This window comes from Xiphophorus maculatus, chromosome 12, assembly GCF_002775205.1.
Source record: "Xiphophorus maculatus strain JP 163 A chromosome 12, X_maculatus-5.0-male, whole genome shotgun sequence".
Taxonomy (NCBI): Eukaryota; Metazoa; Chordata; class Actinopteri; order Cyprinodontiformes; family Poeciliidae; genus Xiphophorus; species Xiphophorus maculatus.
The window spans coordinates 7,842,234-7,854,923 of record NC_036454.1 but is presented as its reverse complement, the minus strand read 5'-3'; the positions used below and the strand labels follow the sequence as shown (position 1 = coordinate 7,854,923).

General features: G+C 37.4%; 1 protein-coding gene across 17 annotated transcripts in view; it reads right to left on the bottom strand.

Annotated features, from left to right (window-relative positions):
- The window catches only part of LOC102234946 (potassium channel subfamily T member 1-like), an 82,789-nt gene that overhangs the window by 12,608 nt on the left and 57,491 nt on the right, over positions 1 to 12,690 (bottom strand). For 9 of the 17 annotated variants that reach the window (XM_023343455.1, XM_023343456.1, XM_023343461.1 and 6 more), the window contains 15 exons: positions 12,395 to 12,458; positions 12,137 to 12,245; positions 11,935 to 12,043; positions 7,514 to 7,663; positions 7,182 to 7,417; positions 6,939 to 6,959; positions 5,695 to 5,908; positions 4,211 to 4,316; positions 3,898 to 4,070; positions 3,330 to 3,401; positions 3,095 to 3,229; positions 2,699 to 2,810; positions 1,285 to 1,350; positions 320 to 421; positions 80 to 163 (listed from right to left, as the gene is read on the bottom strand). In XM_023343455.1, the coding sequence (XP_023199223.1) occupies positions 80 to 163; positions 320 to 421; positions 1,285 to 1,350; positions 2,699 to 2,810; positions 3,095 to 3,229; positions 3,330 to 3,401; positions 3,898 to 4,070; positions 4,211 to 4,316; positions 5,695 to 5,908; positions 6,939 to 6,959; positions 7,182 to 7,417; positions 7,514 to 7,663; positions 11,935 to 12,043; positions 12,137 to 12,245; positions 12,395 to 12,458 (1,753 nt within the window). The remainder of the gene's footprint in view (positions 1 to 79; positions 164 to 319; positions 422 to 1,284; positions 1,351 to 2,698; positions 2,811 to 3,094; positions 3,230 to 3,329; positions 3,402 to 3,897; positions 4,071 to 4,210; positions 4,317 to 5,694; positions 5,909 to 6,938; positions 6,960 to 7,181; positions 7,418 to 7,513; positions 7,664 to 11,934; positions 12,044 to 12,136; positions 12,246 to 12,394; positions 12,459 to 12,690) is intronic. The other 8 variants (XM_023343469.1, XM_023343463.1, XM_023343466.1 and 5 more) reach the window with 3 other exon arrangements.

Sequence of the window (12,690 nt, the reverse complement as noted above, 5' to 3'; positions counted from 1 at the left end):
AGGACGGAGAAAAAAGCGATCGAGTTGATTCATTTCACACAAGTTTTATCTACTGAAACTCTCAGGTTCTGTGACGTACAACACACAGGTAGCCCGATCCGGGCGTGGTGTCCAGTCCGAGCAGAAGCCGCGTAATAGCAATCATGTAATCCTTAACAAACGACTGTCAAAAGAGAAGAAAAAAAAAACCCATGTGATAATTTACCTGCGGCGGTACAGCAAGAGAAATTAGGCTCTGCAACAGATCTGTAAATGCCTCAGGTCTATTATCATTTTAATCTTTTCTATAAAGGTCAACTCTGCAGGTCTGCTTTCCCACCTGGTACAGCAGAGTGTCGAGCATGCTGATGCTGAACACCCGGCCGGCAGCGAACGGCAGCCGGAACATGAAGGCCAAGTTGGAGCCCTTATCGCGCTCAATCTGAAAAATGAGGGAAAAAATGTCCAAGTAGAAATGAAAACATTTTTATCTGTTTATTCAACAGCTGTTATTTTATTTTGCACCAGCATGCTCTGCAAAAACACAAAACAATTACCAAGTGCTTTTGTGAAGTTTCTACTGCAAATATCTTAAAACCAACTTACAGGTAACTTTTCAGCAAGATTTAGGTTGGTTTTAAGTCAATAATATTAAGTCTTTAATGTTAATAAAAATCTACTAGTTTCTTTATTATTAAAAATGTCTTGTTATATTGTCACCTTCTTAAAATAACCATTTTTAATAATAGTCATTATTTTGAAGATGATTTAGGCAAAAATGTTTGGCAAAATGTTTTTAGAAAGGTGATATGTGAACAAAAATCTGCCGTTGGAATTAGCACTTTTAAAAAAATCAATATTGGGGTATTATTGACTAAAAATAGCTCCTCAATCTTTGTGAAAAGTTACTTATGAGTTAGTACACTTGGAATAAGATAAAATTTGTGGTATAAACTAAACAAAAACACTTTGTAGGATTTTGTGTGTTTGCAGTGTTGAAGGGAAAAATGTTTTGATTCAATTTTAGACTTAAATTATTAGGTTTAATAAGTTCAAATACTTTTTAAGTTTTATGTGAAATATTTGAAAAAACATTAACGAAATGAATAAGGAATCTTTACATAAAGGAAAAAAAACCCGGAATATAAGTTTTTGGTGATGCAGGGCAAGAAATTATCGGATGGACAAATATTGTTTTCTACGGAATACACTAAAGGCCAAAAGTTTGCAAGCAGTTTTGGAAGTGACTCTAAGCTTCTCTTCACAATTACCTTTTTGTCTTTAAGAAAGGTGGTAAGTACTTACTGTATATTCAGACTTTTCGTTCATTGATATACACGATTTCCCACAATTGACGTTACCAGACCATTGCTGAATGAATGTTAAAAGAAAAGAGGCTTAGTTTTATTGCTGACAAGAATGCTCAGAGTCAGTGCAAAAATAAAAAATACAGTTGCATATCGTGCAAACGTTATGCCATTATTAGTAAACTAGATGAATAAAAGCCAAGTCCATGCAAAAATAACTGGAAAATAAACAAAACACAGATTCTATTAGTGACCTTTTTTATAGCAATTTATTTTGGTCCAAGTAAACTAATGAAACCATCTGTGGAAAATGAATGTAGCTTCCAAACTTTTGGCCTGTTGTGCACATCTAGCCCAAAGTTTCTTTGTTTAGTTGTGTCTCGTTTAAAGGTAGAGCCACAGAGGGACCTACTGGTGTCATCAGCTCTGTGTTTTACAGAAATGACTCCACAGAAAGTGTTTTTCTTACCCAAAGTTTCTGTAGTCAATGTCTCTGTTCAGCTGTGTCTCCTTCCCGCCGCTTGTTTTTCAGTGACTTATCAAGTGAATAAACTTATTCACATGTGATTTATATCTAATTCCTTATTTACTAGAAACACAGCAATTACAAAATTGTGTTGTTTGAGATCAACAGAATATTGACAAAGTTTTGCACACATTTGTAATTTGAACACAGATTTCTGTTAAAGAGGAGTGGTTCCTCTCTACTGTCGCCATGTACTTGTTCAGGATGAGGGATTATTGGAAAAATAATTTTGAAACGACAGCTCAGCTTTCTTAACTAGACTTTATTGTGTTATTTTAGTATGGAATTAGATCTAACCCAATTTAAATGTGTGGATTGTTATGGAATCAACTGAAGTGATTTGAACTGGATTTGGACAAAAATATTATTTTTAGTCAAATGTAAATTGAACTTGTTTCATTTTTAAAATGTAATAAGGTTACATTTGAGCTGAACAAGAAGTTTAAAATAAACTCAATTGAAGTGAGTTTCAACAATGTATAATAACTAATTTTTACACGGTCTACACATAACTCACCAAAGCTTCACCAGGTGAATTTGTTTTATCTTTGTCCAGTGTAACTTTTATGTTAAATTTTATTATTTTTGTTTTCTTCAAAAGGTGTTATTCATTTAACACCAGACTGCTTTTATAGAACAAGTTTTTGTTAAAAACAGACATTACTGACTGATGGAAAAATACTTAAACTATTACGTTTTCTGACAGGCAAACTAGTCAAGACATATGGGTACGCACGGTCTACCAATGCAAAAAAAAAGAAGAAAAAAAAAGTAATGGTGCAATAAAGTCATATATTTGCTCACCAAGTAGCTGCAAAATAGATTTTTGTCTTTGTCAAACAGAAAAAGGATGTTCTAAGTTAAAGATCTGTCTAGAAACACCAACCTTCTCCAGTTTGGACAGAGCGAGTGAGTAGCAGTCCTTGGCTCTGAACTGCATGAACCTCATGTTGGACGGATGCGTGAGCTCCGTGATGATGCTGAGACTGGGGAACAATCTGAGTGAGGAGGAGGAAGAGGAAAGATGAAGGGCTCTTTTTTCCTTGAAATAAAAGCCTTGTACTCAGAAGACGCCCATTCAGAACAATCACGGATGTTTTTAATTCTTTTACTACATGAAAGAGTACTTTCACAGCTTAGTTGAAGTTTTAAATGAACTCATTCTGATATTTGAAGTGGTGGAAAGAGACAGAATCCATTAAGTGAATTCTGTTTTCACTAGAGCTAAAGCATTAGGCTTTGGAGTTAATATTTGTAAACAATGAGCCTCTCCATTTGTTACCTGAACATTGTCTGGACATTGACAATAGTCTTGGCGTCTGCCATGTAGTCTTCCTCAGCACTCATGGTGCTCTCCTTGTCCACAACCACCAAGTTATCAGCATAGATTATTCCACACTGGAGCAGGTTGTCCAAACTGATGCATTTGAGAAACAAGTATTTAGGAATTCTGGTATTGCTGCTTTTCTGTTTCAAATAAAATAAATAATCATCATGTCCTACTTCAGATCACTTACTTATCAATAGTTCCAGGCATGAAGTAAACCATTGGAAAGCAGCAAATGGCCTCTAAGAAGTGGTTGTCTGGTCTGCAGGAAACAGAAATTATGGAACAAAACCTCACTGACAGATTATGAGACAATTTGAATGATTTCCTGAAATTTGCGTGCTGATGAGGAATGGGAATATTTGCTAGAATTTCCCTCGAAACAGAAGTGGAATCAGTATTTAATTGAGCAAAGCAGTGGGAGGATTCGCTAAAAAATGAGCTGCTAATGGAAATTCATCGAGAAAAAGACATTTCCTGGCTCCACATTTGTGTGATTTTCTTTTTCGTTTGTGGCAAAAGTGATTGGAAATTTAAACAGAAAAAGAACTAATCCAAAAAATTAATGGAAGCTTGCATAAACAAAGTAAGGGATGTACAGATGCTATTCAAGCTTGTTTTGAAATGACTGCAAACTAACAAGTCATTAGGTGGAGTCATTAGTTCCTAATGCCATTACAGCATGCCCACTGGTTCTGCATCTTTGTACGAGTGAAACAGTCACACATGAAGCTGGAACAGAAGTTGAGGAGTCTTACGGATAGTCCAGTAGCAGCACTATTGGGTTGAGCTCCTTTCTGGGCCGATAATAAGCTCGCAGGGGAACTATGAAGTTATAGAGCCCATTTCCTGCCATCTCTGCAGACACTATAATCAGCTTATTTTTGAAGCCGTAGGCCTTAGCATCCTCAAAGCTGTTATGTGTGCAGCCCTGGGTGGAGACAGAGTTCAGCAGGAAGTCGTCAGGTTTTTAGCAGAGAAATCACCTTACTTATTGTCTCTGTAATGAGTAAGAGGAAGAAAGAAAGAGAAAGGATGTAGGGAAATGTTACGCTGCCATTTCAGCTTCACCTTATCGAGGCGAAGGCAGCAGAACGGAGCTTTCTGTGGCAGCAGGTGGCACAGAGTTGGCGAGCTGCCGATGTAGGGGGAGTTTGGAGGGTAGCCCTTCACAAAGCTAATGGACAGGAAACAAAGAAATTTAGAGGTGATTAAAACCTGTGCTAAAATACAAAGTAAATACAAAGCCTTGTAAAGAATTTTATCAATCTATTGCATATTTTGTGAAATAAACAACAAGTTTTATGTGACAGAAATAGGACTTAGTTGTTAGCGAAAGCATTCTTTGTTCAGAGTTGTTGTCCTGCTGGAAAGTTAACCTTCACCACATTTTTTGATGTTTTTTGACAGCATTAGGACAGGAAATGGGCAGAGAGAGAAGGGAGGAAGACATGAAGCATAGATGTGGGCTATCCGAGATGACACAGGAGTTCTTCAAGGAGATCAGAGTAAAGTAAGCTGAAAACAAAATTAACCTTCAGATTTTTATTTGTAAAAATAATTTGTAAGCCATGTATCCCGATAAATTACATTGAGGTTTGTGGTTGAAATGTGACAACAAATTTTCAAGATTGAGTTAGAAATATGTCCTCAAGTTGTGCAAAGAATTTATTTATTTATTTTTTTGACATCTGGTATCTGGTTTCAAAAGAAAATAAATCTCTCACCATAAATAACTGTTTTCAGAAGAAAGTTTCATGTTCCCAGCCTTTTATCAGATTCTGCTGCAGCTTTAATCAATTCACTGATAACTTGCAGCGTAAAATGCATGTTAAAGTAAAACAACTTGACTTATTTTGATTTGCATTTAAGTAGATTTATTTCATTTAATTTGTGATGCATTACCCCAATCAGTTGTATCTCGTTAAGTTGCCAGTTTGACTTTCCAGCATTAATGTAGATGAAGTTGCCACTTAATCGCCACATGATGGCACTGTGGGACCTTGAATTTCACTCTGCACTTTTTTCTTAACTTGTTTCAACACTAGCGCTGCGCCTCTGCAGTAACAGAGGCTCAGAAGACCATGTTGTGTTATGAGCAACTTTAAAAGACCTGCTTCTGTTGGGGTCAGTCAAACAGTTGCTGTTTGGGATTAGTGACTTATTCCTCACTGCATTCGAGTCCCTATTTATCGCATTTCTGTCATCACAAAGATTACTAAAGATTTTCTTGAGATGCTGTGATGTCGACTGCGTCAGGGACATTGGCAAAAAGGATCCGAGTAGCATCAGCATCACTAGAAGAAAAAAGCTGACCTTCCTGTCATGATATTAATCACTGCGTTTTCCAGCATCATGACACACCGATTATACGCCTGCTGAAACCTCATCTATCTCTCCTTCTACAGCCAATGAGGGATGACGGAGAGGAAGAAAGGTGAGATCAATCAATTTCAATACGCAGGACGCAGCTGCCTCACTAAACACCCCAAACTCCAGAAATCTCTTGCGCTCCGGTGTTTCTTCATGCACTGAAACACATCCCCGCTACTCACTCCAACCCCACGGAGCCCTCCTCATCTGATTGGTTGGTCTCGTCCTCCGATTGGTCACTGAGGAGATCGCAGGGCAAGATGGCGGAGGAGTCAGCAATTTCCAAGACGGGTGCGATGCTTGGCCTTCGACTTCCAGCTCCGTTCTCAGTGGGAAGGGTCAGTTTTCCACTTTCCTCCGGAGGATCGGGGTGCTGGAGATCTATCGCTACAGTCCCTAAAAATTACACGGGCGGCGTCAACTAAATTAGATTATTTCATAAGTGAAGCAGAAATTAGATGATGCACAACAGTTTTACAGCTCTTTGCACATAAAAACTGATCTCCATTTGTACATTTCTGACACTTTTTTTTGTCTACTCAGCATAACTTCCTGTTTCGTCTTGAGGAGAAAATGTCTTGCTTTTCAGAAAAATGCTTTGTGTACACAGAGTAGCATGCAAGCTGCAGTCACAGAAGTTTATCTATAAATACAGAAAATACTTTCTTGACATACATCATATAACTGCTCATAGTATGATGCATGAAAACTCCATAATGCATCTGTTGAGTTCAGGACTAAAACAATTAATTGAACTGATTGATTATTAAAATAACTGTCAACTATTATTTAGAAATCAATTAATTCGTCAAATAGTCAATCAATTAGTTAGCTGTGGTATAAAGAACCAAAAAAAGGCCATTCTGAGAGAAGTAAATAAGCCAAAACTGTACAAAAAATATGTATTTACATTAAATTGCATTAAATATGCACCTTTTTTTATTCAATTATTAACCGGTTAATTGAAAAATTAATCAACAGATTAGTCCTACATTGTGTAGATAAGTCAAGAAAAAACATCACATGTTGTTGTTAAAAGGATTTATTTATCTGCAGGTGCATCCTTTGCTACAAAAGATCAAGCATATCCTAAAGGAGAACTACTGTACGTTGCTGCACTTTAGGTAATAAAATGTTTCTTATTCAAAAATCTTTTTAATGTACTTCTAATATTGAACAAAAAAAGAATCAGGTGGTAAAATAAAAAAATCTGCAGAATGTTCCTTTTTTAAATCCAATTAATTAATAGGTAGAATAATTATTTACCAAAATTATCATTAGTTGCAGCCCAAATTGAGTGTATGTGCTGTACAATAATGTTTGTACAGCACATCCAGATTAAGTAAGGTATCCCTAAAACTGTAAAGAAATACATAACAACATTATGGTGTAAAAAGAAACAAGGATGCATCATGCATGAACTTACCATATGAGGTGGCCTGATCAACTTTCACAGGTCAAAAAAACAAAAACAGGCACATAACAATAAAGTCAGCCGATAAAGTAAAGGAAAGCAGGTCAGTAAAGAAATCATGCAAAAGCATCAACAAGCCAGCCACCATTCAGAAATGTACAAAATGCAGTTTTGATTAAAATAAAACATCTATTTTCTCTTTCACACCAACCTACATAACCTCCCACTGATTATTTCATGTCATTTCAGTCTTACCCATGCTGGCTATGATGCTGTGCACAGGCAGCCTGGAGGGGGCGTCGTAGAGCCCGGTGACGGGGAGACCCTTCCCATGTTTTTCCTCCTGTTTGAAGATGAAGGCCGAGTTCTCCTCCTTGGTGATGTTGATGTAGTAGCAGGTGTCGGTAGCAGCCATGATGTGACGTGGTCCGGGATTCAGGAGGATGCTCTTGTTGTCCTCCCTCTTCACCCCGATCAAACACACACCATACCTGCAGGGAAATTCAAAACGGACCTCAGATATAAGTTATTCTGTGTCATATTTGCCACTGATTAATCCAAAATTTGGCAAAGAAGAATTCACTGACTTCTTATGGGCATGAAAGGAGGCGTAGGTGAAGCTCTTTCCATCATACTCCCCAAAAAACTTGCTGTCAGCTAAATGGATGTGGTACACTTCGTTCCCAGAGCAGCGGCCATAAGTCCTCTGCCACTGCTCCGGGGATGTCTGCCCCTCCCTGGTAGAAGAGCGCTTTATTATTTACTGTTTTATTTATAGCAACAATTCATATCATCCTGTTATAGATGACTACAGACGCAATTTACACTCTATAAGGTCAACAACGTCACATTGTCCTTGTTTTTTTTTTTCAGGATTATTACAAAAAAGAATTAAATTCAATTTTAATCAGATTCAAGTTGGGATTCTGGCAGGTTGGGTATAGTAAAATATGAAAATTTAATCTGCTGGGCTTCACATTATGCATTGAGGTTTCAATACTCTTGATCACAAGTTCTGTTTTCCTTCATTACGTTCAACTTTTTTGTAGCAGAGATCAAATTGGGCCTTCTTTTAATGATTACTGACATAGTAGCATAGCTGTATAGTTAGTGAATTAATTAAAACTACATTTTCAATAGTGAGCTTTAAAAAAACAAACAAAATTTTTTGATTATCAATTAATAGTTTCAGACTACTTTTCCCTGCCAGTGAAAGTAGGGCAGGGATATTTCAACCACCAAAGAGCACCGACTGTTAAAAATAATTTTACTTTGGACTTTACAACTGCAGCAGAAAAGCTTATTCATGATGTTTTGTCTTCAGTAAGTGCAGAGGGAACGAGAAGTCCAGCGACGACCAGAACCCTGCTGGCAGATGAAGAGTACGTCAACATTTAGCTGGATGTTTATGTTCTGCAGACTGGAATGCTGTGTTTAATTTACTGAACTGCTAGAGTCGGATCCAAGGGTCTGGTTATGAATTCATTTATGGGATCCTTCACAATAAGAGTCTTCAAATGGCATCAAACTAATTAAAACCACTACTTTAAAATATGTCGGTCACTGTATGTATACGTCAGAGAAAGCAGAGAAAATACAACATATAATTCAACTTGTACACATAATTCTTACTAATCAAAAATTTGACATTGTGTGAATAGTTCAGATAAATTATTAGCAGCCCAGGTTTAGTCATGTTCTGTGTTTTTCTGTGTATTTATTTAGAGTTTTCTGTGTCCCTGAGTCTTCGTGTTGTCTGGTCCTCCCTTTGATTACTCCCAGGTGTTTCTCATTCCCTGATTACCCCCCTGTGTATTTAGTGTCACCTGTGTGTCTGTGTCGGGTCCTTGTCTAATGTGCCCTCAGTCCTTCGTGTGTCCATTGGTAAATCAGTTGCTACCGGCGTTGAGCCCTGGCAGTCGTGCTGACTGTGTTTTTGGACTAGTTTTGGACTGGGTTGACTTTATTTATCATTAAAACTACCATCAATCATCTCAACCTGGGTCTACAGCGTTTGCCTCACCGCCTTCATCACACCGTTTCTGACAGGTTTATAGCACAGCTTGTGAATGAGAATAGTAATTTATGCTTAAACTACATAATAGAACTACAACATCTTCAAGCTCTTATTTCAATTTGGTTGGAAAATATTTACAATTTAAAAAATGTAATCCCTTCCTGCTCAGTCCTCATCGTCCTCCTCAGGTCTAGTCACAATAACAAACACATGAAAGTAAGCTGGACACATACGCTATAACTTTCAATTGTGTTGACAGCGGTTAAATTAACACCTGTGGCTGAGATACTGACTTTGAGTTTTTGTCACCTTCACAGGCAGAAGCCAGTGTGAGTTTCCTTAATAGACACAGATGTGCCGTGCTTTTAATTTGGCGAGAGAAGCTGATCAAATAGACGGGCAGATTTACAGGCTAAAAGTAGAAACAGGTGATGCTCAGTGACACGATTTCTGCTGTGCTGGCAGAGCATCAGTCAGTCTGGAGTCTGTGCAGCTAAAAAGACGCTTCCACTGAATTTAATTTTGATTAAACTGTCAAGTAAAGTTAAATCTGCTCAAGTGAATAATGACCAGAATGTAAGTACAAGAAAAGAACGTGGCCAGCATGAAGTCTCTCATTTGTTTTTCAAGCTTGGCCTTTGATTGCTATTGATTGTTTGGACTCGGTAGTAACCCCAGCTGTGAAACCTTGGGAGAAACATAACGCTCAGGCCAAACACCAAATTATTACAAGAACCGACTTAAAAACTGGCAGCAAGTGGTTGCTTAAATAAATACAGCTACCAAATTGATAATTATATTGTTGCAAATAAAATGCAACAGCATGACAGAAAACAACTGCATCTATGGATGAGGACATTTATCGTTTAGAAGCAGAACCTGGAAATCCCTCACATTGATCACAGAACAGATTGGTTTCCAGGAACCGACACCCTTTCAGCAGTAATGATACCTGCTTATCTCCAACACAGAAAAGCACTTTTGCTGCAAAGATCCTCTATGCAGAAAATGGGGGTGAACTCCATGGAAGCAAAAGTTAGGGTGCATTTCTCCTCATGCATCAAAAGACAATTTCTATGTCGGCCAAAGCTTTTTTTTCCTTCAGGATTAGAGAATAATTCAAATTTGGTTTAGAAAAATTTCAGTTTTTCTGCTTTTAAGTCTGCTATCACTGACAGTTCTTCCTGCCACACAGGAGATTTAAGTATTGATACCACATCTGTGAGCCAAACTAATTTATCTTAGTACGGTGGCCGACAGGTGCAAATGCGCAGCAAAAGAGAAAACATGCAAACAAAAAAGAAGACACCCCCGAATGAAATGCAGCAAATAAAAAGAGAGACGCAAACACCCCCGAATGAAATGCAGCAAATAAAAAGAGAGACGCAAACACCCCCGAATGAAATGCAGCAAACAAAAAGAGAGACGCAAACACCCCCGAATGAAATGCAGCAAACAAAAAGTGTTGAAAACAGAAGTGCTCCAGACCACTAGGGGGAGTCAAAGAAAATAGTATTCATTTCTATGGGACCAGATGCAAGATTCAGAGAAAGAAATTTGAAAGAAAGTAAAGGTATCTCTCTGAATCTTGCATCTGGAAAGTGTGATTATTGTGAGAAGTCTGAAACAATAGAGCATGTTATTTTAGAGTGTTGTAAGTATGAAGAAGAGAGAAGATGCATGCTGAGAGAGTGTGTAGGTATTAAAGAAAGGTTTAATTTAATAGAATTTTTGAGGAGAGATTTCGGGAGTAGACATATTCAAATAATTATTCGGTATCTTAAAAAAACAAAGCTATTTCATAGGATATGAGTAGAGCAAGTTGGGTGTGAATGTGTAAAGAATATCAAAGAGGGGTATATAAAGTTATAAGCAAGTTGGATAATATAAGCAGGCGTGTATGTGTGGGGGTATGTTTAATCAGGAGTTAATGGAGGGAAAAGGTAGAAAGTGAAAGTTTATAGACCATCTCGAACCACACTCCATACTGGTAAGTGGCGGTAATGCTACTGTAAGTTTGTTGCCAACCGCCAATAAATACCAAGAAGAAGAAGAAGAAGAAGAAGAATCTTGCATCTGGTCCCATAGAAATGAATACTATTTTCTTTGACTCCCCCTAGTGGTCTGGAGCACTTCCGTTTTCAACACTTTTTGTTTGCTGCATTTCATTCGGCGGTGTTTGCGTCTCTCTTTTTGTTTGCTGCATTTCATTCGGGGGTGTTTGCATCTCTCTTTTTGTTTGCTGCATTTCATTCGGGGGTGTTTGCGTCTCTCTTTTTATTTGCTGCATTTCATTCGGGGGTGTTTGCGTCTCTCTTTTTGTTTGCTGCATTTCATTCGGGGGTGTCTTCTTTTTTGTTTGCATGTTTTCTCTTTTGCTGCGCATTTGCACCTGTCGGCCACCGTATCTTAGAGATCTAGAACAGAAATAACACAGAAATGTTATTTTTCTTCTCTCATCTGGTTCACTGCTGCAGCAGCACCTCCTTCATCTTTCTCAATCTAAGCTGAGATCCAACAAAAATGGCAAAACCAAATCTCTGAGTGTTTAAACAAAATGACATTTTAGTTGCATTGCAGCGACTTTCTTTGCCTACTTAAACATGATAGAATCATAAATACAAACATCAATATTCAAAGTAAAACACTGAATAATTCTGTAAGAAATGCTCTCCTTTGAGGAGTTAGTCATGTTCAGTAAACAAACATTTTCTTGGCTTTGTCTCAGAGAAAACATCTACAGGATAGCTCCCCTATAGATCAGTAAATCAAGATGCTACATGTTTGTTTTCTTTGTTTAACCCTATAGATTACAAATAGACATTTAAGTGACTCATTTATGTGATGTAAAAGTAGATTTTATTAGCTAGGTGCCAATGTTTTGAACTTGTTTTTACATTTTTGAATTGAAGTTGAATAATTATAAAGTAACTCTACAAAAAAAAGGTGAAGATTGTTTAAAGTTTCACAATAACAGTAGTGTTTACTCACTGTCCTCTGGAGGTGTGAACCAACAGAGTCACTAAGGTGGACGTGGCTGGACACACGCAGTTGAGAGCCAACATGGCGTACTTGAACTCCTCTTCACATACAACATGATCTGTTGAAAAGATATCATTTACAATCATTTCTAGATCTGAAAAGTGTATATACATTTTGTATTCATGAAGATATGTATATGTTTTCAATTTACCTGCAAATTTTACGTGAAACTTATTTTCCGGTTTGAGAATTTGGACGTAGAGAGGACAGTTTGGAGCGAAGTCCTTCGCAGCCCAAGCCCTCAAAATAGTTTGGTGATCCTGCAGCAGGAGAAATATCGGGTTTCTTTACCAACACAACAATTTTCAAGAATTTTACAGAGTCTCAACTTTCTCTCTATTTATTCAGGATCCTTTAAGCTGTCCATACATCAGAGATTTTATATTAGCAGCCTCATTACTTTACTTACAGCAGCAGTTCGGTCGACCTCATTCCTGCTGCTCAGGATGAAGCACGCCTCAGCATCGTCCATCCTAAATGAATCAAAGACAACCAGGCAGGGATTCAGCTGATCACACAATTTAATAATTAGATAACTTCATGCTCAGTTTGAAAATGTTCAAATGTCCCCACACAAAAGCTAAAGAAATAAAAGAAAATAATCTGCAAGATGATATTAAATGATATAGAATTGATGGAATAATTTGAAGTTAATATTATTGTTTTTATCTTTTTGCAGAACATTCGTGTTTTAATTTTGTTTGT